The sequence below is a fragment of the Pteronotus mesoamericanus genome, unplaced genomic scaffold (genome assembly GCF_021234165.1).
Source record: "Pteronotus mesoamericanus isolate MK-2021 breed Mesoamerican mustached bat unplaced genomic scaffold, CSHL_Meso_final contig_25, whole genome shotgun sequence".
Classification (NCBI taxonomy): domain Eukaryota; kingdom Metazoa; phylum Chordata; class Mammalia; order Chiroptera; family Mormoopidae; genus Pteronotus; species Pteronotus mesoamericanus.
Window position 1 is genome coordinate 17,331,990 of NW_026555105.1, and position 23,225 is coordinate 17,355,214.

At 39.5% G+C, this 23,225-nt stretch overlaps 1 protein-coding gene across 1 annotated transcript in view; it reads right to left on the reverse strand.

Annotated features, from left to right (window-relative positions):
* Positions 1 to 23,225, reverse strand: part of PHF20 (PHD finger protein 20) — a 102,845-nt gene that overhangs the window by 60,453 nt on the left and 19,167 nt on the right. Inside the window, exons 2-4 of the mRNA XM_054573821.1 lie at positions 22,754 to 22,868; positions 8,343 to 8,514; positions 7,032 to 7,116 (exon numbers count right to left, since the gene is read on the reverse strand). Of these exons, the coding sequence (XP_054429796.1) occupies positions 7,032 to 7,116; positions 8,343 to 8,514; positions 22,754 to 22,836 (340 nt within the window). The 5' untranslated portion in view covers positions 22,837 to 22,868. The remainder of the gene's footprint in view (positions 1 to 7,031; positions 7,117 to 8,342; positions 8,515 to 22,753; positions 22,869 to 23,225) is intronic.

Below are 23,225 nucleotides of genomic sequence, written 5' to 3' on the forward strand. Positions count from 1 at the left end.
GCAGATTCCAAATTGAAGGTAGGCTCTCCAAGGCTACATATCACATTTCACACCAGTTTCTCTCTCACAGACAGCCTGGCTCACTGCAGACCACTGCTTCTTAAAGTGCGGTCCCCAGACCAGCAGCAACCGTGACTCCTGGACTTTGTTAGAAATGCAAGTTACCAGCCCCGTCCCCAACATAGTAAATCAGACACTCTAGGAGCGGAACAGAAATATGTATGTTTTAGCCCTGCTCAGTGTGGCTCAGCAGATTAAGCGCCAGCCTGCAAACCAAAGGGTCACTGGTTCGATTCCCAGTCAGGACACATGTCAGGGTTGTAGGCCAGGTCCCCAGTAGGGGGCATGTGAAAGGCAATCACACATTGATGTTTCTCTCCCTTTCTCCCTCTCTTCCCCTCTCTCTAAAAACAAACAAACAAAATCTTTTTGAAAAAAATGTATGTTTTAACAAATCCTTCAGCGTTCTAGTGCACACTAAATCTGAGAACCGCTTGTGTAAACAATCAGTAATTACCAACTGATCTTTACTCCTGGGTAATTACAAAATACAGGTGATTATTTATCACAAGCATCACTAACACTGAAGGAAAATGGCTATTATACAGGCTAGATATAATGAGATATATATGCTTGGATGGTTAAAACAAGCAATTTAGATGACAGGCTATGGTAAAGAATTCTACAATGGGCAGCTCAGCAATGATTGATAAGTACTTACAACAAAGGTCTGGGTTCCTGTCTTCCTGCTTGTAGTGTGAGGGTGTTGGCAACCACCAGAGCGATGACAAGCAATGCTTTTCAAGCAACTATGGGAGCTCTGGTCAGCACAGGAGAGGGGTACTGAGGCTTTAAAGCACCCAATTCTCATGAAATCTTAAATATTAAGAGTGCCAAAAAACCACCCAAGCCTACACTTTAAACTACTTTATCTACAACAAAAGTTCAGCATCAGTTGCAGAATGAAAACTGTCCATTTTTACAGACATTTCAAACATCCAGAAAGACATTAAATAATGCTATCCAACAGTACATTTTCAGCTACATGAGGTCAATTTTGAAGCTTACTCCTTATGGCAGACTCAAAAAGGATGCCTTAGATGAAGGGTTGTGCTCTGAATTCCATAGTCTAAAGTACAGCTAGAATTAGAATCCAAGCCTGTTGCTGACCTCTGACCAATTCTTCTCCCTCCACCCCACAAGTCCCTCAGCCTATAGTTCAAACCCAGATGAAAACTGGCCACTCTGAAATGACCCAAACTATATAGCCAAAGGTGTTCAGGGGTCACTGTCCTTAGATAGCAATATCCTGGTCCTGCCCCTTTTTACTTCCAAAGTGCTACAAGGGATCATCTTGAAACTGTCTCCCTTGATCATGCACACAGCCTAACTTGGTCTTCAAAAAAATCAATGGAAACAAAACAAAACAACCCATGGATAACAAAGGGGCCCCAAATCTACAATATTTTAGTGGTTTCATGTAGAACTAAAAGTGTTTTTCTATGGAATCTTCCCATGGATGGCTAACAATAAAGCTCTCCCATGGCCACTAATAACATCTAACAAATAACATGTAAATGACAGAATTCAACAAAATAAGTACATCTTTATCACAAAGGCCTCCTGGCTCAGGTTCCCTTAAGAAGCCCGTCCTTACACTGTCAGGTAAAACAAAGCTTCCTGGACTTACCCCTCTGGGAGGTAAGAACTTAGCATGTCAGACAACCTTATAGCAGTCAGTTAATAGCAGAAGGTATGTAAGAACAAAAATGGAGATGCACAGCAAGCTCATCTTCTCTAGTACCACAGAAATAGGGATACACAGGTCACTATGAATAGGACTGACTTCTGGTGCTCTTGAAATCTACCATAACTGTAACTTCAGGGACTTTATCCTACTCATTCTCCAGGAGTCAGAGTATTCGACAACGCCATGCATAGGAGGCTCAAGTTTACAAACGTGGTTTCTCAAGATATGCCTCAGCGGGTGGGCAGAGGGATAGGTACATGTTTGCAGACACACCTTCCCTTCTCTCTGTCTTTTCCTTTTGGCAATTTTTACATAATGGGCTTGAGTTCCATGGCCAACAATTTCAAAAAGTGCTCATTTTTTTTCAATTTCTTCTTCATTTTTTAATTGCTCAAATGACTCCGGGGCAAGGGCAGTTAATTGCCTGTATCACTGAGCAGGAACTGGAACCAGAGACTCCTCTCTAGTCATTACTATGGAGACACCAGGCTCCAGAAAGTACAAACCATCTACACCCATCCTACCATCGTATCAGGCCCATGCGTGCAGGAGCACGCACACACATTCCCCCAGGGAACAACTGCCCTCACTGACAACTCCTGCTCCAGAGAGGCAGCCTCATACTGTGGGAACTGCAGTTCAGGAACTCTGCAGTCCCACAGACCTCCATTCAGATGTGAGCTCCACCATTTGTCTGTGCTCTGTAACCTCAAGCAATTTCTCCTGTGAGCTTAGTTCCTCATCTGTTAAATGAGGATCAAGTTGATGGCAACAACCTTTCCATGGCTGATCAGAGATGGAAAGTGCTTAGCAAAGGGACTGTCACAGAGCAAAGGATCAATAGTAGTTTTAATGATTATTATCCAAGTAACTTTAAAATAGAAGCACTAACCCCTCTCCCCATAGAAAGTATCAATAAAAGCCAAACTAGCACTTATTACGTAGGCCTAAACCTTTCTTTTTATCTCTGTGCAAAGCTGTTCACATAGGCCCAATACCCCTGCATTTTAAATGTAGGATCAGTTACAGAATAATGAAAACAAAAGAACAGTAACTGCTCTAGTAAGAGACTCTAGAAATAAGACCATTTCCATAGGATTTCCTGCTGTAAACAAAGACTCAGTCAATGAACCAAAGAGACTGAACTAAGAGGAAGGGCGGAGCAGGAATGTGACCCAAGAATATGCATTTAACTTTAAGGAAAAGGGACCTGATTAGCCTGCTCACTCAAGTTAAAGAACCACAGATCAACATGAAGGAACAATTCCTCATTTTGTTGTAAATGTGAACCCACTTTCAGTTTCCTCCGCAACTGGTAGAACAAAGCACTAACAGACAAGTGCCTCTGCCATCACCACTGTAAAAAAAAAGGGGGGAGTTGAGCAGCCCCAAGCAAAGAGCTGAGATCAACTCACCAGAGATGGCTTCTGAACAAAGGTTCCCTGGAACCAAAATCCCATCTTTTACTACAACACAGACCCAGGGTCTATAAGGCTACCAGGTGTGATTACCTTCATACTAAATGATGCTTAATTACCATTGCCAAAGAACCAGGTGAAGAGAGCTGAATAGCATGGCACTGCCCTCCCCAGTTTCCAAGTGCTAACTAACTCCCTCAGGAAACTCTAAAGTTGCTTATTTAGTTGTAATTCAATCATACCAGACGCCAAATGCCAGCAGCTGTTGCTCTCCACTCTGGCTAGAGCCCCTACCCACCAGCCTTCTCAGTCAATAATCAGCCTCAGCAAAACCAACAGAGAGGTTAAGAGTAACGAGAAAACCAGACCTAGCCTTCCAAAGGTGAATCTACAGAGTATGACTTCGCTATATCCCTGACCTACTCTCAGCAGCACCAACAAGACAGTCTTTTACAGGAAATAAAAGGGCATCTTGCCAGGAGAGGTGCCCTTCTACTCACAGCGCCAGTAAGCTGTGGTGATCCCTGCTGCACGTGAAACTGAGGCAGAGCAGAAAATAACAGAGAATGAAAGAATGAAAAAGAGCCCAGGATTGTTCCTTTCCAACCCTGCAATTGCTAGACTGAATCATGATGAACTAGAAACTGCATACCAGCTCCCATGGATGAAATCTAACCCAAAGGCAGCACCTAAGGGTCACTATTTCATCTCAAAACATCTGAGCTCCCAGAAAGGCTAGCTTCCCCTCACAATCCATGGTTTGGCAATAATACCACCCAACCAGTTCCACTGACGTTCAGGGACTTCCCCTCCCCCCACGTTCTTCCTCTCCTCCCCCTTCCACTTAAGTCTCAAGAACCAGTAAAGGTACCAACATAATACAAGAGTTGAGGCTCAAAAACAAGGAAAAACAGGTTATGGCCAAAATCTCCACTCATTTTCGATGTTCTTCAGTTAATTAAAATTCACTGGACAGAATTCAGAGCTTATAGAACCTATATATTAGGGCAGCAAATAACTGTTTTAGGAACAGACATTACTTCAAGATTCTCCCTCCTATAATTTTAGCTCCTGGAGGAAACAAACTGAAGAGAGTTTTTTTTTTAAAAAAACTTGTAAAGCTTCAGTTGCTCCAGTTTAAAAGACATTTTCAAACCTTAATTAACACCACAGCTGGTGTGGCTCAGTAGACTGAGTGCCAGCCTGCGAACCAAAGGGCACTAGTTCAATTCCCAGTCAGGGCACATGCCAGGATGGTGGGCCAGGTCTCCAGTAGGGGTGCGCGAGGCAACCACACATTGATGTTTCTCTCCCGCTCTTTCTCCTCCCTTCCCATCTCTCTAAAAACAAATAAAATATTTTTTTCAAAAACTTAATTAACTGTGGACAACAATGTGGCCAATGGCTTTTATCCTTTAAGCGATTATTTCAAGATTTCAGACACACACACACACACACACACACACACCCCATCCCCCCACCCCCCCTACTCCCCCCGCCCTTAATTGTGAACAGGGGTCCTTCCTCACTTCCCTTATGATTTATCTGCACCATCGGCTCTTGCCCTGCCTCATCCTGGTGGCTCTATCTCAACACCTCATTCTGCCTTGAACTAGGTCTTCTTATTTTTTTAATCCATGAATGCCAAACTCTGAGCCCTTCAGATATTAGATGCCTTTACTGCCTCCACCAAGATACCCCCCACCCCTCTGTGAGACAGCTCCCAGGGCTCCCGGCCCCTCTTCCTCAATCCGCCCCTCCTTTGCCACTCTCTCATTGAGTCTTCTTCACCCCATTTCTGTCCTCCATGTGACTCTAAGACATCACAGGAACAAAAGAGAAATGTTGCTTCCTTTCTGCTACCTCCCTTACCTATACAGTTACCCATGCTATTATCCACAATTTTCATTTGATCTAAGGGGCAGCCATTTACCCAAGGGAAAAAACACCAGTGGATATTATTCTGGGGGAAAAATATGGCTTGATCAGCATAAATCAACCTAATAGACTGAGGAATATATCTATATGCATGAATAACACCTGTATTTCATGTCATGATTTAAATACAATAAAAGCAGAAGAAAAAATATTAATCTTGAAAATGAGAATGAAAAGGTAAACTATATCTTTTACTAAAAGGATTTGAGGCAGTTTAATAACATACAAGCTTTCCCTTAAGGTAAGTTTTTGGAAATGCCATACATATGAAAAGTAACAACATTATTTTATTTTGAACACAAGCTTATAAAAGTAATTTAAGGAAATAAGGAACTATCCAAAAACGGCCCTGACTAATGTGGCTCAGCTGGTTGGGCGTTGTCCTGCAAACAGAAAGACTGCGGGTTCAATTCCTAGTCAGGGCACATGCCTGGGTTGCAGGTTCAGTTTCCAATGAGGGTGCATATGAGAGGCAACTGATGTTTCTCTCTCACATCAATGTTTCTCTCCCTTTCTCCCTCCCTTCTCCTCTCTCTAAAAAAATAAATAAATAAAATCTTTATTAAAAAAAAGAAACTATCCAAAAATACTTATTTCAACCAAACTGGAGAATCAGTAACTGCTTAGACAACTTTTTTCCTTAAATATTTTATTTATTTATTTTTAAAGAGGGGAAGGGAGGGAGAAAGAGAGGGAGAAAATCAACAGTGTGTGGTTGCCTCTTGGGTGTCCCTTACTGGGGACCTGACCCACCACCCAGGCATGTGCCCTGACTGGGAATTGAACCAGTGACCCTTTGGTTCACAAGCCAGCACTCAAAACACTGAGCTACACCAGCCAGGGCTGCTTAAGCAACTTAAAAGATACACATTTGCTTTGGAGGCCTGAGGCAAAAGGACTGTACTTCAAGGATAATTGCCATCTGGCACATGACTGAACCTACATCCATTAACCCACAACAGTCTAACAACTTGCAGGGTGGGGGTGGGTGAATATAACAATAGAGAAACTAAAATTTCTGCTACATGCAAATGAATGTTCATTTTTGACCATTTCAACCCATTCTCTCTCAAAACTTCGTCAGCCCAAGGCCCAGCATTTAGCAGAGTGCTGAATAAATAAATACCTGAATAACTTCAAGGAAAGAATAGTCAATCTGGCCTTGCAGTCACCCCTATGAATGGTACTAAGAGGTCTGATTACCCTAAATATTCATTACAGAAATCACGGACAAACCATAAACATCCTGGTAGAAAATGCTATTTAAAAAAACAAACCAAAACGGTATCACTTGAACCCAGAATCTGTTGTCTCAGTGTCAGGGTCCTGTCAGAATGCTGACCATACATCTTACCTCCCTCCTCTTGCCTTTGTACTAGCAAAATGAGATTCTACTGGTCACAGTCCTTGTCCTGATTCCTCACATGTTCTAAACTCTGGCAAAGGTATCCCAACTCAGTGCTCTAAATCCCAGCACCCCGATCAACTAGCAACTCGGATATTACAGACCTCCCTCAATCACCTTACATCCACAAAGCTCATTTTTAAGAAATGTTTGTTGGTGTTCACTTCACTTCTAGGCTATTCATAAGTAAGTAAAAGGAATATTAGAGACCTATTTAATCAATTATATTAGGAACTCCTAGAAAGCAAGAATCCATACACTTCCCAGCAGAATGACAGATGAACCATGACTACTTTAGAAAACAATGATTAAAATTTAGAAATCAAAGAACCAAACTCCCCTATTTAACCTGGCTTCCTCTCCATTTGTAATTTCTTCCTAACTCCTGACATAGTGATTACTTGGAAGAGAGAGAATTCCTAGGCAATAAATACAAACTGAAAATTCACGATCAAACTCTAATATATCAAATTCCCTCCCTAAGTCATGAGTAAAAACAATTACAACTCAAATGCCTTACCATCCTTGTTAACAGCAGTGACTTTGGCTGGATAAAAACGACAATCAGACCAGCAAGCAAGGACCTGCTCATTTATTTGAAATTCCTAAAAAACATAAAAAAAAATCCTGTTACCAATCCAATTTCACAGGACACACACAGTACCAGAATTCATAAAAGGCTAGAGTTCACAAGAGTGGGAAGGGAGATAGCTACTGGAATGAAGGAAGTTATTTCTGCTGTTCAGCACTAGGAGTCAAAACAAAAGGGCTGGACACAAGACTTTTCCCCTCCTAGGAAGTGTCGGCAGTGCAGCACAGCACAGATAACTCTATCCTGTCCTTGAAAGTGAGTCCCATCCACACTTTAAAAAGGTCTTTTGCCAAAGAACATGTATTCACTTTTAATATTTCATCCTGTTTTCCCAGTACACAGTTTACATTGATACAGTTTGTAAAATAAATATTGAGCAATTAAATTGGACAATAGTAAACAATCTTAAATTGGGGGACAAAAAATAAAAAACTAACAAGAGATCAAGTTCCCTGGTCAGGGTTAAAATGGAAAACAACCCAGGGCTGACAGATCCAAAGGTAGCAGGATCTCTACAAATGTCTCAGTGTATGTTTAAAAAAACTCAAAACTGCTACCACATCCTTAATTCTGAAGTCAATGAAAGCTCCAAGCATAGTGATGAAATTTAAAAATGGAAATAGAGTCCAATCAATTCCAAGTTTTTCAAGGGCTTATAAAAGACCTTGAACCTGTCCAGGTAGCTCAGTTGGTTACAGCATCACCTCTATACACCAAGGTTGTGGGTTCAATCCCCAGTCAGGACACATACAAGAATCAGCCAATGAATGCATAAACAGGTGGAACAACAAATTAATATTTCCCTCTCTCTCTCTTCCCCACCTTCCTCTCTCTCTCAAATCAATAAATTAAATTTTTTTAAAAAGATCTTGATATGAAGCTTCCACAGTACTTCACACGGAATGATTGCTTAATAAATGCCCAAATGGTAGATCAGCTTAATAAATCACCTAAAGGTATACAGTGGTGTAAAAGAGATAAGGTCCCCATTCATCATCAGTGAGGTTTCAACCAAGTCAGTTTATGAGTGATCCCATTAATAACATCATTCAAGCAGATGACAACTGGGATTCTTTAAGGGCCTCGGGAGCCCTGGGGATCTTAGGGTTAACCTACAGGCCTAAATAAAGATTGGTCCCCAGCTGCTACTGACTTTCACACTGAAAATCAAAGGCTGGAATATAAAGTACCCAATGGCTGACACAGCTCATTACTGAACTTCCAAGGTCTATTACTCACAGAAGATCCTTCCTCCTCATGTAAGCCTTCTTTCCTCAGCTGTATTTTCTCTAAAGGGCGTAGATAAGGACTGTCCCAGCAAAACCACTCATCATAACGATGGTTCCAACGCTTGAAATGGATGAGTACTTTTCCTTCTTCGTAGTCAATATCTTCTATGTGAGCTGGATACCTGAGTCAGAAAAAAAAAATTGAAATGCCTTTAAACACCCACCCAAAATATCTAAAACAATACCCTTCCAAACCTCTTTCCAAAGGAGTAGATCACCAAAGTACTAAATAAAGCCCACCATTTAAAGGCTCTGCATAACTGTGTCCAATCACAAATTATGGAGGCTAACAGACATGGGGTTCAAATCCCAGCCTTGATACTCCTTAGTTTATGAACTATGAAATTAACCTTACAAAGTTCCCTCATGTGAAGTAGAGGAAGGATACCAAGCACACTAGGTTATAATGAAAGTTAAACAAGATGACAGATACATAAGTCCTGAGCACAAAAGAGACAGGAAGTAAACATTTAACAAGTAGATTTTCACATGTGCCAATAAATGAGAATGGCCGTTCAACCTAGATTGTATCAGACAGCCTCAATTTTAATAATTTTGCAGTCCATGTAGCAAAATATCATGTAGTTGTTAAAAAGAACAAGATGGTTCTATGTCATGACATGAAAAGTTCTCCCAAGGTGAATTATTAAATGAAAAGAGCAAGGTATAGAACACTGTGTTGATAAGTTATTTATTTTTTAAAAATTAAAAAGAATATATTCAAATATGCTTAAATATGCATAAAATATCTGGAAAGATACACAAGAAACTAACAATGGTTACTTGTAGAAGTATGGTCAGTTCAGTAAATGGGCTCTTTCAATCTCCACTGCACCCTCCTTCTAGACTGAGAGTTGAGAAAACCAACAACTCCATTTCCCTGACTCCCTTACAACTGGCAATCACGGCAACTTCAGTGGCCAGGCCCAAAGCCCCAGTGCAGGGCCTCTTAAACTTTCATGCACTATAATATAAATCATCAGGAGATCTTGTTAAAATGCAGTTTATGATTCAGTAGGTGGGGCTAGGGACACATATTTAAACAAGCTCCCAGGTGATACTGATGTGCTAGTTTGTAGTAGTAAGGGGCTAATGTCTAGACACTAGCTTCCTGCAAGTGTCAAACAGCAGGGGTGGAGGTAGAAGTAGCAGTAGTGATTTCCTGATCTCTAGATCACAGCCTCACTGGTGGGTCCTTCAGACTGATACTCTAAGGGCAGCCCCTTGAGCCTTCCAACAATTTTTAAGTACCCAATTTCTTGTGCTAAATCCTTTTACCCAGAATGATTTCTGTTTCTAGCATTTAAACCTGATTGATAGGAGAGGAACTGGGTATGGGGACGTGAAGGGGCAAAAGTGGGAAGGAGATTTTTTGCAGTATATTTTTTAGTAATTTTTCAGTTTTCAACCATATTAAGTCTACTGCTCATTCCAAAAATAAATGGCTAAAAATAAAGAAATATAGTTATTGCACGCAAATGTTCCTGTAAATTAATCAGACTGCTATTCTAGATTAACGAAGTTGAGGTTCTACCAATATTTTCTCCTTTCACCCTGGATTTGCACTATTTTCTTCTTTTCTTGTATCTAGCACCTAGTACCCACTGTGCTAATAAATATGTGCTTTCCTAAATAAACAGGCCCGCTGCTTGTGTCTATATACTGTGTCTTCCTCAATCCTACACTAGTATAGTCTAAGGCAATTTGCTTGATGTTAATCTATCACAGTAGGCTGCAAATATTAAGGTTTCCATAAAGGTTCACCATAGGAATTCCACTCTTACTGTTGTTCCCAAAGGTCTTGCGTCGTGTCAATTCTCCAATCCCAAGCCTTTAAAAAAAAAAACCCAGCTACCCATTCCAATTTCAGTCACTCTCCAAGTTTAGGCCTGTATCTCTTCATGAGGGTAGTTCTCACAGGGGACTGATCGGGTATGCTTTTCAAAATTCCTTATGGTACCATGCATATATTAACTGCTAAAAAAATACTAACTGAAGGAATTAAACAGCCCTGAGACTAGTCTCCCTACTCTAATCCAACTGGCATAAAGCTGCTATAAATACAAGATGTCTTGACAGCAGATCGGCTAATTGCAAGATCTGATGAGCTGAGTAGTACAACTGTGGGAGACAAAAGAGGTTTCCCCTGTGTAGTGTAAAATGTGGAGGACATAGATATCTCAATTATATTTCTCTTGCCCTATCACTCATTTGGCCTACCAGAGACTACTAAGCCTCCCTAAAATAATACAACCTGCCTTAACACATTCCCATTCAAAGCCCTTTCTGTAATGGTTTACTATCTCTAGCAATAATTTTCAAACACAGGCTGTTGGACCAACTCATAAAATCAATTTTTCACAAAATTAAATTTATTTAATTTATAGAACTTTTCTATATACAAAAATCACATTCTTTCTAACTTCTTGGTGCTTAAATATATTTTTAATTAAAACAGTGGTAAATGTTTTTCATATCCTTACTAATAGCATGCAGCCATTAAAAAGAATGAGGCAGCTCTCTATGTACTGATTTTTAAAGATTTCTAAGACAAGTGGAGGAAAAAATCAACTCAAGATGCAAAATGCTATTGAACACACCATTTTTTTAAATTTTTAATTACTGATTTTAGAAAGAAAAAGAAGAGACATCAATTTGTTATTCCACTTACTCATGCATTCATTGGTTGGTTCTTGTATGTGCCCCAACCAGGGGGAATTGAACCTGCAACCCTGGCATATTGGGACAGCTCTCTAGCCAACTGAGCTACCCAGCCAGGCCCTATACTACCATTTGTTTGGAGGAATGGAGAGAGCGAATGCATTCATACTTGTTTTGAAATGCCTGGGTTACCTCTGGAAGGAAGATCAAGCAACCCAGTTTGCTTCTGGGGAGGGGAACTGGATAGTTAAGAAACTGGAAAGGAAGTATGAAAGTTAATTTATTCAATGCATATCCTCCTGTATGTTTTGAATATCATATCATGACCATTAACTATAAAAAGTACGTAACTATACTTATTTTAAATACCTTTATTTGGCAAAATAAAAAGTTGGCAACCTCACGACAAACCTTAAATTTTCTTGTACTGGTTAGTGCCTTTTAAAAGTCTGGGATGTACCCTGGCTGGTGTGGTCCATTGGATTGAGCATGGGCCTGCAAACTGGGGGGTCACCAGTTCAATTCCCGGTCAGGGCACATGCCTGAGTTGTGGGGCCAGGTTCATAGCTGGGGGCACACAAGAGGCAACCAATCAATGTTTCTCTTGCACATTGATTTTTCTCTTCCTCTCTTTCCCTCTCCCTAAAAATAAATTTAAAAAGTCTGGATCCACAGAATCAACTACAAATTCGTAGGCTAACAACTCTGCTGCACACACTTAGAGTCTGAAGGACCTCTGGGCCCTCAGCTAGCCTATTCTTCCTTGCTCAAAAAACTTCACAGGACACAGGCATCCCATTATCTGCAGACTACACAAAACACTCTAGGAGGATCAAGAGTAGCCAAGGAGTCAGCAAGGATTCCTAAGAAGAAGGTAAATGTGGCAATGATGCAAGTCACTCATGGAGGATGGAGAAACCCAATGCATTTCAGAACACAGTTGACCTTAGAGATCAACACAGTAAGACTTGATGGATCACAATTGCTAACTGCTCTGAGAACAGCTCAAATTCATTGGTCAACAGAACTTTATTAAGTAATTTTGATTTGGCCAGTCAGTTCCAGGTCTTGGAAGGAATTATAAGACATACATGTTCTGGCCCCTGCCCTTGAGGAAAACAAGACACACAAACCAATTAAGCTTTAAGACTATTAGGGTGAACCATATGAAACTGCTGATAATCTACTGTACAGTGATGCTTCTCTCCTTTTCTCCCTCCCTTCCCTTCTCTCTAGAAATAAATAAATAAAATAAAGAAATGAGCTATAAAACCATGAAAAGACATGAGGAAATCTTAAATGAATATTACTAAATGAAAGAACCCAACCCAAAAAGTCTACATACTGTATATGTGTCCAACTAGATGACATTATGGAAAAGGCAAAACTATAAAGAGAGTGAAAAGATCAGCGACTGCCAGTGGTTAGAGAAGAGGCAAATTACAGATGAATTTTAGGGCAGTAAAACTTTTATAAGAAATACTGTAAGAGTGGATACATGACTTTTATACAGTTGTCAAAACCCACAGAATATACAACACAAAAAGTGAACCCTAATGTACACTAAGGACTTTGGATGATAATAATGTGTCAATGTAGATTCATCGATTATAACTAATGTACCACTTTGGTGAAAGATGTTCATAATGGGTAAGATTATGTAGGTGTGAGGGCAAGGAATGGAAATTCTATTTTCTGCTCAATTTTACTGTGAACCTCAAACTGCTCTCCTAAATAAGATCTTTTACTTTTAATCCCATATACTGACTGCCAACTCCCATATTTCTATCTCTAACCCAGAGCTCATACCTGAACATAACTCAATTATTCAACCATCTGCCCAACATCTCCCCTTGGTTATCTAAAAAGAATCCTGTATTTAATATGTACAAAAACAAACCGCTGATTTTCCCATTTCAGGAAATAGTAATTCTACTAATACTTAGACCAAAAGCCCTTGGAATCCTTCTTGACTCCTGTCTCTCACATCACCAATAAATCTGTCAGCTGTACCTTCAAAAAATTACCCAGACTCTCATCACTTCTCATCATCTCCACCACTGATTTTCAGTTCAAGCCAGCTTTAATACGGACTACAAAAGACTCCATACTATTCTCCTTATTTCTGCCTGTGCATGCTTACTGCATATTCTATACAGAATAACCATGGCTACTTTTAATAGCCAAAATCAAATCAAGTCATTTCCTTGTTTAAAATCTCTCAATGGCTTCCTAGTACATTTAGAATAAAGTCCAAACCCCCTTTTATGGACTCCTCTCCTACCTCTGACCACTCACTCTTGACCCTCCTTCTATTGCTTGAACATACTCAGCATTCTGTGCCTTGGCTGCCTCTGCTTGGAATTCTCTTCCTCTGGATACCGACCTGGATCACTCCTTCACCTTGGATCTCTACTCAAACATCTCCTTGTCAGACAGATCTTCCCTAAGCACTCTCTGTTTAAAAAGGCACCCCGCCCCCATACACAGAAAGTCTCTATCTACTTATCTATCAGTACTTATTCCTCTTCTTAGCATTTATCACCACCTAACCTTACAGGTATTGATCTGCTTGTTTATGGCCTATCTGCCTCCACTGGAATGTCAGCTCCTGAAGATCAGGGTCTATGTGTGTCATAATCACTACTCTCTCTCCAGCATCCAGCACTGAATGAATGACCTGGCATCAAGTCATCTTTTGAAGCCCTCTGAAATTCCCACACATGAAATTAATTGTTCTCCCCCAGGGGTATGGACATGTGTAAATATCGCCTCATGATAAAATTAATTTCTGGGATTTTACTCGCCATCCTAGGTATAAAACACAGCATGCAGATCAAAGCCATACCCTGTCATGCTCAGAAGCCAGACTACCTGGATTAAAATCTCAAACCCACTATTTACTAGTTACGCAACTTTGGGCAATTTACTTAACTGCTCTGTGCCTCTGATTCCTAACATACAAAACGGTAGTCATAAAAGTACCACTTCATGGTGTTGTGAGGATTAAATGGGGTTTAACAGATAGAGCCTTTAGATTTGTGCCTGGCACAGAGTAAATCACTCAATAAATGTGAGCTATTAGCAAAGACATAAGCATGAGACTATATGATTAATAGTCCTTGGATGGCAATGCTAAAAGCCAAAGCCAAACACTCCTCTAGCCTCTAGATTTCTTAAGGGACCTATGTGATTTTTCTTCATTCTATGGTGCCTAGTATTATGCCTGACTCACAGGAGATACTCATGTATGCGGAAAGCTCAGAAATAAAAGATGACTGGAAAAACAGATGGTACAAGACGTGAAGAGGTATGAACCAGGAATTCAGGCTTGATCAGTGCAAATAATCCTAATGAAAAAGAAATAGTAGGAGAGCTAAGGACAGTATGAAATTCAGATTTTAAAATCCTTTGTAAAAGAAATAGAAGGATATCATGATCAAGTTAAATGAAAACAAAGTAGTGGAAACGTACCAAAAAGTCAGGAAAGCAATAGACAGAAGGAGCTCTTTTCACTGTGTTCAGAGTAAGAACAGGGAAGGCCAGGCCTACTGTTCAGGGCAGATGGTGTGCTCCTGACAGATGATAGGAAGAAGGCGAAGGCGGCAGAACAAGCAGCTTCCATTCTATCCACCAAGCATCATTATTAGGAAACTGTAGCTTCTCACGTGTTAGTTCACCTACACAACCCTGGAGGTAAAGAGGGCAGGCAGGATTACTCTGTCTATAGAATAGGAAAAGGATATGCGGAAAGTTCGCCTCAAAGTGGTAGGTCTAAAATTAGATCATGGATACTCTGGTTTCTCTTCAGACTGTATAAATCTTTAGCCTTTTACCAAAATTAGAACATGGATTCTCATCACTATTCCAGTCTGTTCAGTGAGATAAACTGCTTTGAGAACTAATGATCTCCATGAAAAATCCAAATCTATATACAAACTACTTTTAAAAAACATTAAAATCCTAATTGCATGATTTCTTGGGGATCCTATCATTGAAGAAAAACTGGCTTGGATGATTTACAAATAAACTCTAGTAAGATACAAAGAACATTGGCATCAAGGAAAGCTAAGTACGTCTTAGATCCATTAGTAAATAAGTTGTGCCTTGAGCAAATCATTTTACCTCTTCACTTCAAGTTCACATGGTTTTGTTATGGGGGGGGCGGGGGTTGTTAAATGAAATAGCCCAAGTAAAGCAACTGAAGCAATCAACATCATGCTGATTAAATGTTAGCGGTCATTGCTATTGTTGTTACTTTAACAAAAGCATAATATTAGCCGTTCTGTGTCCTGTTACTGCAGCATACAAAGGTGAGGGAAAAACTAAGCTTCTTTATAAGCAACAGAGACAAAATAAATCAAAGATACAAAGATGAAACCCATTCACCCATTCTGGGTCACATTTGTTTCTCCACATCCTTCTGCCGTTACATGGATTTTGAAAAATACCTTAACTCTTTTCATGACTTTTTGTTGGTTTGTTTTTGTTTTTGCAGCTAGCAGCAAATCAAGGAAATATGGAAGTACACCCATAAAAAAATCACCTGGGAAAGGAGCCACTTGGGAGGCACTGCAACCTTTGGGCCAGGTCAATACGGGTACAAATCCCACCTCTACCACTCACCAGCTGCAAAATTTGGGACAAAGGACTTGCAAAACTGTGAACTTTGGTTTCTTCCCTTATTTATAAAATTGAAACAATAAATAACCTGATAGCTGGTTGGGAAGATTTAACAGAGAAGCTGCATATGAATAGTCTGACACAAAGTCAGTCCTTTACATAATTGTTATCTAATTTTGCATTTTTTTTTTTTTTTTTTTTACTTTCTCTCAGGCTTAAGATGTAAAGAAGCAATAAAAATAACCTAGGAAAATGTCTTCGTACAATCACTTGGAACTCGGTCCACAAATATTTTATTGAGTACCTATTATATACCTTGTGCAATTTTGAGGAACTGGAGGTTTATCAGTGAACAAAATACAGGGTCCGGCAGAAGTAAGGCCTGCTTGAGTGTGGTTGGTAGGGTAATAATATGGGTGTAATAATTTATAGGTTTAATTTGAACATTTCACCTAAAATGTCTTATGGTGTGCTTGAGTGTGATACTGTTATATTACAGAATTACATGCTTACGATTTTGTAATAAAAGAGGCGTTATTTGTGTCAGAACCTGTGCTAGCCCACCTGTGGCTGCCTTCAAAATATACCCATTATATCTTTTTCAAATGGTTATTAACTCAGCAACCTTGCCTGGGCAAGGAGGCAGACCAGGATATAACACTGGGAAGGCTCTTTGTTTGAGGACTCAAATCAGGCAGACCTTTACCTTGCTGCATTCCCTGACTGGACCACGCCACCGTCTTGGCTCTGCAAATGGGCAAAACCACTAATTGGGGTATTTACTTGAACACTGCAGTGAATCGCTGGCACCCTGAGCAGCGAGAGTGGCACTGCCAAGCTCCTCCCCCAGGAACTACACTCAGCATCAAGCTACCATAGCTTTGAATTGCGTCTGTTTTGAATTGAACTTGCTCAACAGACAGAAAGAACCGAATTCCTCTCTTCAAAGACGTAAGTGGACTTGTTCAGTAGGATAAAAAGGTCTAACATCCTTCCCTAAAAGGGTCAGAAGGAGCAGCAATCAAGAGGCACACTCAACATTGAATGTGCCTCATTGCTACTCCTGTCATTTCTACTATCATCATAACGTGCCAACGTGCCAAAGCAGCAAAATATAAGTGCCTGTGACAAATGAGAGTAACCTTATAAGAAGAGGCCAGAGAGCTATCTGGATCTCTTTCTGCCCCATAACAGCACAAGGAAAACTGAGCAGTCTGAAACTATGAAGAGAAGTAATTTCTGTTTAGAAGATCCCAAGTCTTTTGTTCCAGCCAAAAATGACTAATCATCTGACTGTATCCAGGAACTATCTGCTTGGCCTCTACAATGTAAAAAGGTGGCTGTGCATACATGAGGGTAGAAAGAATTTAAACAAATAAAATAATTAGGACAATCTAAATGTGAGATGCCTCTAGAAAGGAGTGAGAAGTGACATCACAATGGGATGCTTTGAACCACTTCAGAATAAATGTTTTGAGTAAAAACTATGACAAAAATCGAAGACATTCTTAGACCCCTGCCTAGAGGCAGTTTGGTTCCATCTCCACTGGACAAAGGCAGATAAAGCTCCGACTCAGCCTTCACAAGTGATGACATTCAGACTATTCTGCATTTCATCCTGCTTCCTCCCATCTCCAAGGCCTCCAAGACCAAAACAAGACAGTGTCTTCCCTCAGTGCTTATACTGCATATTGCTAGCTTCCCACACAGAGCTTTCCTGTAGTCCCTGATGACAAGATTTGCAGAACCCTCTTCACACCCAAGCTACAGATATTCAGAAAGCTGCTGGCTCCTACTTACTTGCTTGTTGACCATGGCAGTTGTATTGTCATAGAATCTGGCTTCACCAATGGCTGCTCAGGGTAGCCAGACATCACATGAAAATGTTAAATGCTCTTTGGGGTTAACTTTAACCAATAATGAATGGGAGACAAAAAGAATCCAGATAAAGTCTTCTTTTCCTCTCCGCTAGCCAACAAAACACTGTATGACCAGCTACATTTTCTGGTACAAGTATATCAGCTCTGCAATGCACCACGTTCTTGTCTTCTCTGCCTTACTCTTCCTTTAGCCACATATTTTTGTTTTTGCGATGTTGTACATGACACATTCACACATGTCTTAAAAAAAAAGTAGCTACTAACTGACCACAGATCTAAACTAATCACCACCTCTGGGCCTTCTCCACACTTAACCCAGCCAAGGATTAATTAAGAATACTAAGACAAGACTCTTCGAGGGAGATAAGACTCTTTTGACTACAGCTTTGGCTTGAGGACTCTATGTCCTTCTCCAAAACTTTCCAAGAACTGCACTGCAGTCTAAGACTTCCTATATTCCTTCTCTCTCCTCCACAGGGGTCAGACTTGTAAGGCAGTCTGACAGCTCTTCCAGCCTCTTCATCTCAGTCTGCATTTTCCCTTACAGGTGGTTTCCAAATAAATCAATTGCATTGCTTCTTGGGAGAATCCAATCTAACACACTAGCCCTCACTAAGCTTACACTGTAGTGGTGAAGACAGATAAACAAATCCACAAAATAATCAAATCAAATAATTTATAACTGACAAAGGTATAGCATGAGAATATTCTTTGAAGTCTTCTGTATCATTTTAGTTGTGATGCTTAAAAGAATCTATGTATGTGTTAAAACTCATAGGTATGCATATCAAAAAAAGGGAAAATGCTATTTATGTATATTAAAAATTTTTAATGTAGAAATAAAATTATACTGTAAGAGTATTAAAAAGGAACTCAAATTATTTAACTTGAAATCCTATTTAACTTATAACATAAGTTAAATATATAAATTTAAGTTACAAGCTCTGGTTGGTGTGATTCAGTGGACTGAGTGCTGTCCTGCAAACCTAAAGGTTGCCGGTTCGATTCCCAGTCATGGCACACACCTGGGCTACAGGCCAGATCCCCAGCTGGGGACATGTAAGAGGCAACTGATCAATGTATCTCTCACACACTGAATGTTTTTCTCCCTCTCTTTCTCCCTCCTTTCCCCTCTCTCTAAAAATAAAATCTTAAAAAAGGAAAAAAAAAAAAAACAGGCCTCCTCGGAGAAATGGTAGACTTCAGGGCCTGGAGCAGGACTCGTGAAAGATAAATATGGGGCTCCTAATAGTGCCAGAAAACAAAACAAAACAAAACAAAAAAATGCTGAAGGACAAATAGGGATGTGTCGAAAAAACAAAGGAGCTGGGTTTAAAGGACCTCCCACTGCCCAAATTTGGGGTAATTTTAGCACCAAAGAGAATAATGAATGTAATTGACTATACCACACTGAATAATCTGAATCCTTAGTGATCCTTAAAAAGGAAAAAAGCTCTTCTTGAAGAACCTCAACTAATAAAACAGAATGACAGAGATAGAAAATCACTTTTCTCCCACTTACATATATTTATTGTAATCAATCCTAATTAGTAGTAATTCCAAAACAGCTAATATCCAGACCATATTCAGATATTCCTGTTGTCCTAAAAAATCTTTCAAAATCAAGATTCAATCAAGGTTTGTACATTACGTTTTTGCTTTTATGTCTCTTTAGTTGCTTTTATTCCATAATAACCCTCTCCCCTCCCCACTCTTTCCCTCTTCGCGGCATTATTTATTTATTTTTAAGAGTCATGAACAGCTATCTTGTAGAACATTCCACATTCTGAGTTGGTCACATTTTTTTCTCACAGTGAGTTTAACTTGTTTCTTCTAGTCTCTTATATTTCCTATAAACTGGATGTTAGGTCTAGACTTCAGATTAAACATTTTTTGCAGAATGTTTCAATGCTATCTCTGTTCTTATACTGTATTATGGAGGGGGACATGTAAAGCTGTCCCACTGTTCCTTATATCACTTGGATAAGATAAAGAATACCATCTCTCACCATTTTAAAGGTATTATTTTACCCTGTGAAAGTATTAAGTAATTTGTGGGGGTGCTTTGATATGCATCGATATCCTGTTACCCCACACTATTTAGATAATGACTTCAGCATCCACTGACAATCCCTGTCTGATTGGTTATTACAATAATTGTGGAAGTTTCACAACCAACAATAAAGACTGGCAAAACCAAGAAGTCTGTCAAAGGCAAAGGTTTGTAAGACTGTGGAAAAACAGGAAATTTTATATACTACTGGTGGGAATATAGTTTAGTGGAAGCATTTTGGACATCAACTTGGTAATTTCCAGGAAAAGTGAAAATATGTACATTGTATTAACAAATTCATGTGAGTAGGTTTATCAAACTGCAATTCATGACTCATTAGAATATTATAAAATCAAATTAATGCTTCTTTACCAGCATGTTTATGTTAGGGAAATATATATACAACATAGAAGGAAAACCTCAGAATAATAATAATAATGTTAAGGGCTGTTTCATAAAATTTTTGCTTCAGTGAAATTTATATGTATATAAAAATGAAAAATTAAAAACAGAAAAAAGTATATGTATATAAAAACAAAAGGAAAAGGAAAATATTTTATACACACACACACACACACACACACACACACATACACACACAGGCGGGTGCCACACTAGACTTAAAACATTTTTCTTACTATATAGGTTGTATTCAAAAACATTTGAAAGCCACTGCCTAAAATATATTCTTGGTACATATACACAAAAGACATATTTACAGAGATGTTGACAGAGCACTGTGTTTTATAAAGTAGAAAAGCTGAAATCTGAATGTCCATCAATAGGAGACTAAATAAACAAAATGTAGTATATTCATACAGTGGACACTGTACAGTTATTAGGATGGATATCTCATATATCAATAAGAGTAAATCATAAAAAACATGAGATACAGAAAAGAAACAAACAATATGATAACACTTACATGAACTTTTGGAAACACCTTAAACAATTCTACTATTTACTGATACACATATATAGGAAAAATGTCAAAACACAGACAGAAAAGATACAAACAACTTCAGGATGTTAGTTGCCTTTATGGGGAGGGGAACTGAATTGGGAAGGGTATAAAGGTACTTCCCTTTTATCAAAATGTTTCATATCCATTATTTTTAAAAATATAAATAAAACAAAAATGGTAATATTTACTAATTCTGAATGATAAGTACCCACATTATTTTATGGTTAGCTGCACTTTTTTACTTTTTCTATATTTTAGGGGGTTTTTTTAAATGTAAAAAGAATTCCTAAGGCTGCTAGTCTCTCACCTGCCAGGAGGCGACCCTGGGCCAGCTCTGCTGGCTTCTGGCAGGGCCCCACTCCCGAGGTCTGCCAAGGTCTAAGGCCACAGCAATCTAAATGTGCTGTTCCACTGCAAACCGCCAAAGCCAGTTCCTCCTGGCAACAGTGAGCTCTCTAGAATTCATCTCAGGAGACCATCAGTGCCTGTTCCTCAAGGCCTTCCCCTAAAGAACAGCCTCAGGAAGATACAAAATGCAAAACTGGAGAATAATCAGCAGAAGAACTGGGGCCTCTTGAACTCCTGTTTATTCATGCAGGACAGAGCCAAGGTACCAGACTTTAGCCAGAAACCCAATGAACCATGGGGCATTTGTTCAATGTCTGAGGATAACATCATGCAGATATGGCAAATGACTGAAATATTTACAACGATAGAGTTAGATGTCACAACATTGGAACTGGAGGGGCAAGGATCTTAAACCCAAAGTACGAGAAATGTTTCTGTTGAATGTAATGCTACTATGAATGCTTGGTTTATTAAGCACCAAAAAAAAAACCAAACCCAAAACCCAAATCATTGTATAGTAGGAAATGTTAAGGGGGGTGGCATATGGCGTTCTTTACCTTCTGATTCTAGCACTTTCAAGTGAGCTACTACATTCTGTATTATATCATAGCTTTTAGGGAAGAAATGTTGCTAAGAAAGAATATCACAGTTGTTTTAAAACAGAAGTAGCTGGGTACTGCCTTTGATTCAACTATTTTAAGTTCTTGTTTTCTCAAACTAAGTGCTTGCTGTTTCCAAATATGCAAAAATAACGTTTATACTTTCCCCCTCAAACACTTGTTGACTGACTTTGCAGAAAATAAAGTTTAAAAAGAGTTAATTCTTTCACTTTATTAAAGCTGCTTTAAAAAGATACTGAGGGAAACCAAAAAAGAGAAATCATTACAGGTAATACAAACAGCCTAAAAACAACTAGGTGTTCAAAGCCTCTCTAATTCATACATCAAATCTCCCAGCCCCAAAAGGCAGCAGAGACATTTTCTGCCCTAGCTATTTCCCTGCTTCTCTTCCCCTGTCTTCTTTTCTGCCACCCCCAAAACTGGGCAGCCTATTTTGAGGTAACCCCCTAAAAGGCTACACTCTTCCTTATAAAAACTCAGAAAAGATTTGAGTTCTGAAACCCCCACCTTCACCTTGAGAATTAACAAACAAATTCTAGAATGTCCTCAACAACCATCATCATTTTATAGTTTATAAGGCCTTTCCCCACGTATCCTATAATTTGACTGTCAGAAAAAACCCTGTGAGGTCAACACTATCACCCACATTTATAGATGAAGCTGATGCTCAAAGCAGCTAATTACCTGCCAGAGGTCACAAGTCAATGACAAATACTAAAATCCCTTAGCTTCTGAATCTAATCGCCCCTACAGTATGACAATTAAATTTCAACTACACAACATACCCAGAAAACAGGAGGGGTTGATCACAACACAATAGCTGTTCTGATTCAACCCCTTTTCTTCATTCTTCCATCCCTGATCTTTCTTCTCCTCTTCCAGACAGGCAGCCAAAAGCAAAAGAAATGCCACTATTAACTCTTCCCTTCCCTGTAGCCACTTAATGCTTCTTTTTCTCTTAACTCCTTTAGATGCAGAGGCAGGAAGGGGAAACATACATAAACAAGAGGTCACAGAATGGTCTCTCTACACAAGGGTCCCTGGCACCAAAGAGAAAGGACAGTCCCACGGCTCTAGACTTAAGTCTCCTTCCACCTTCAAGAGTCAGGGAGCAGGAAAACAATACGGAAAAGCCCAGACTACCCCTCTTTATCAGTGCTGGCAAGAGTCCTTTACTGAAGGGATTTAATTAACAGAAAAATGTAAAAGTACCAGTTTTTTAATCGGTCCCGGGCTTCCAACTGGGCTCCCACTTCAAAGCTGATTCCTCGTCTGTTAGGTGGATGCTTTGTCATTTTCAGTCATCAACGGGGCTGCCTTTATTCTCCTGAAAAAGCCAATTAAATATTTATGAAACTTAGGCAAAGTCTGCCCAGAGTGTAGCATCATTCACTACACATAAAAGACAAACAGGCATTATGCAAAACACAAAGCTTCAGGAAACCCTGTCTGCTTGACCCTATTAACCAATGTCACCCTAATAAATTTAATAAAACTTTTAAAAATTAAAAACAACAAAAAAACCCCTGTCTGCACCCTCTTTCACTCCTGCCCTCATCCTAACACAGGCATGTCCTCCCTCCACTGGTTCCTTCTCTATTATGCCACATCCTGTAGTCTCTGGAACTGTGAAGAGAAAGGACTTACCTAAAAAGGGACCCCTCAGAACTCCAAGAAAACAATT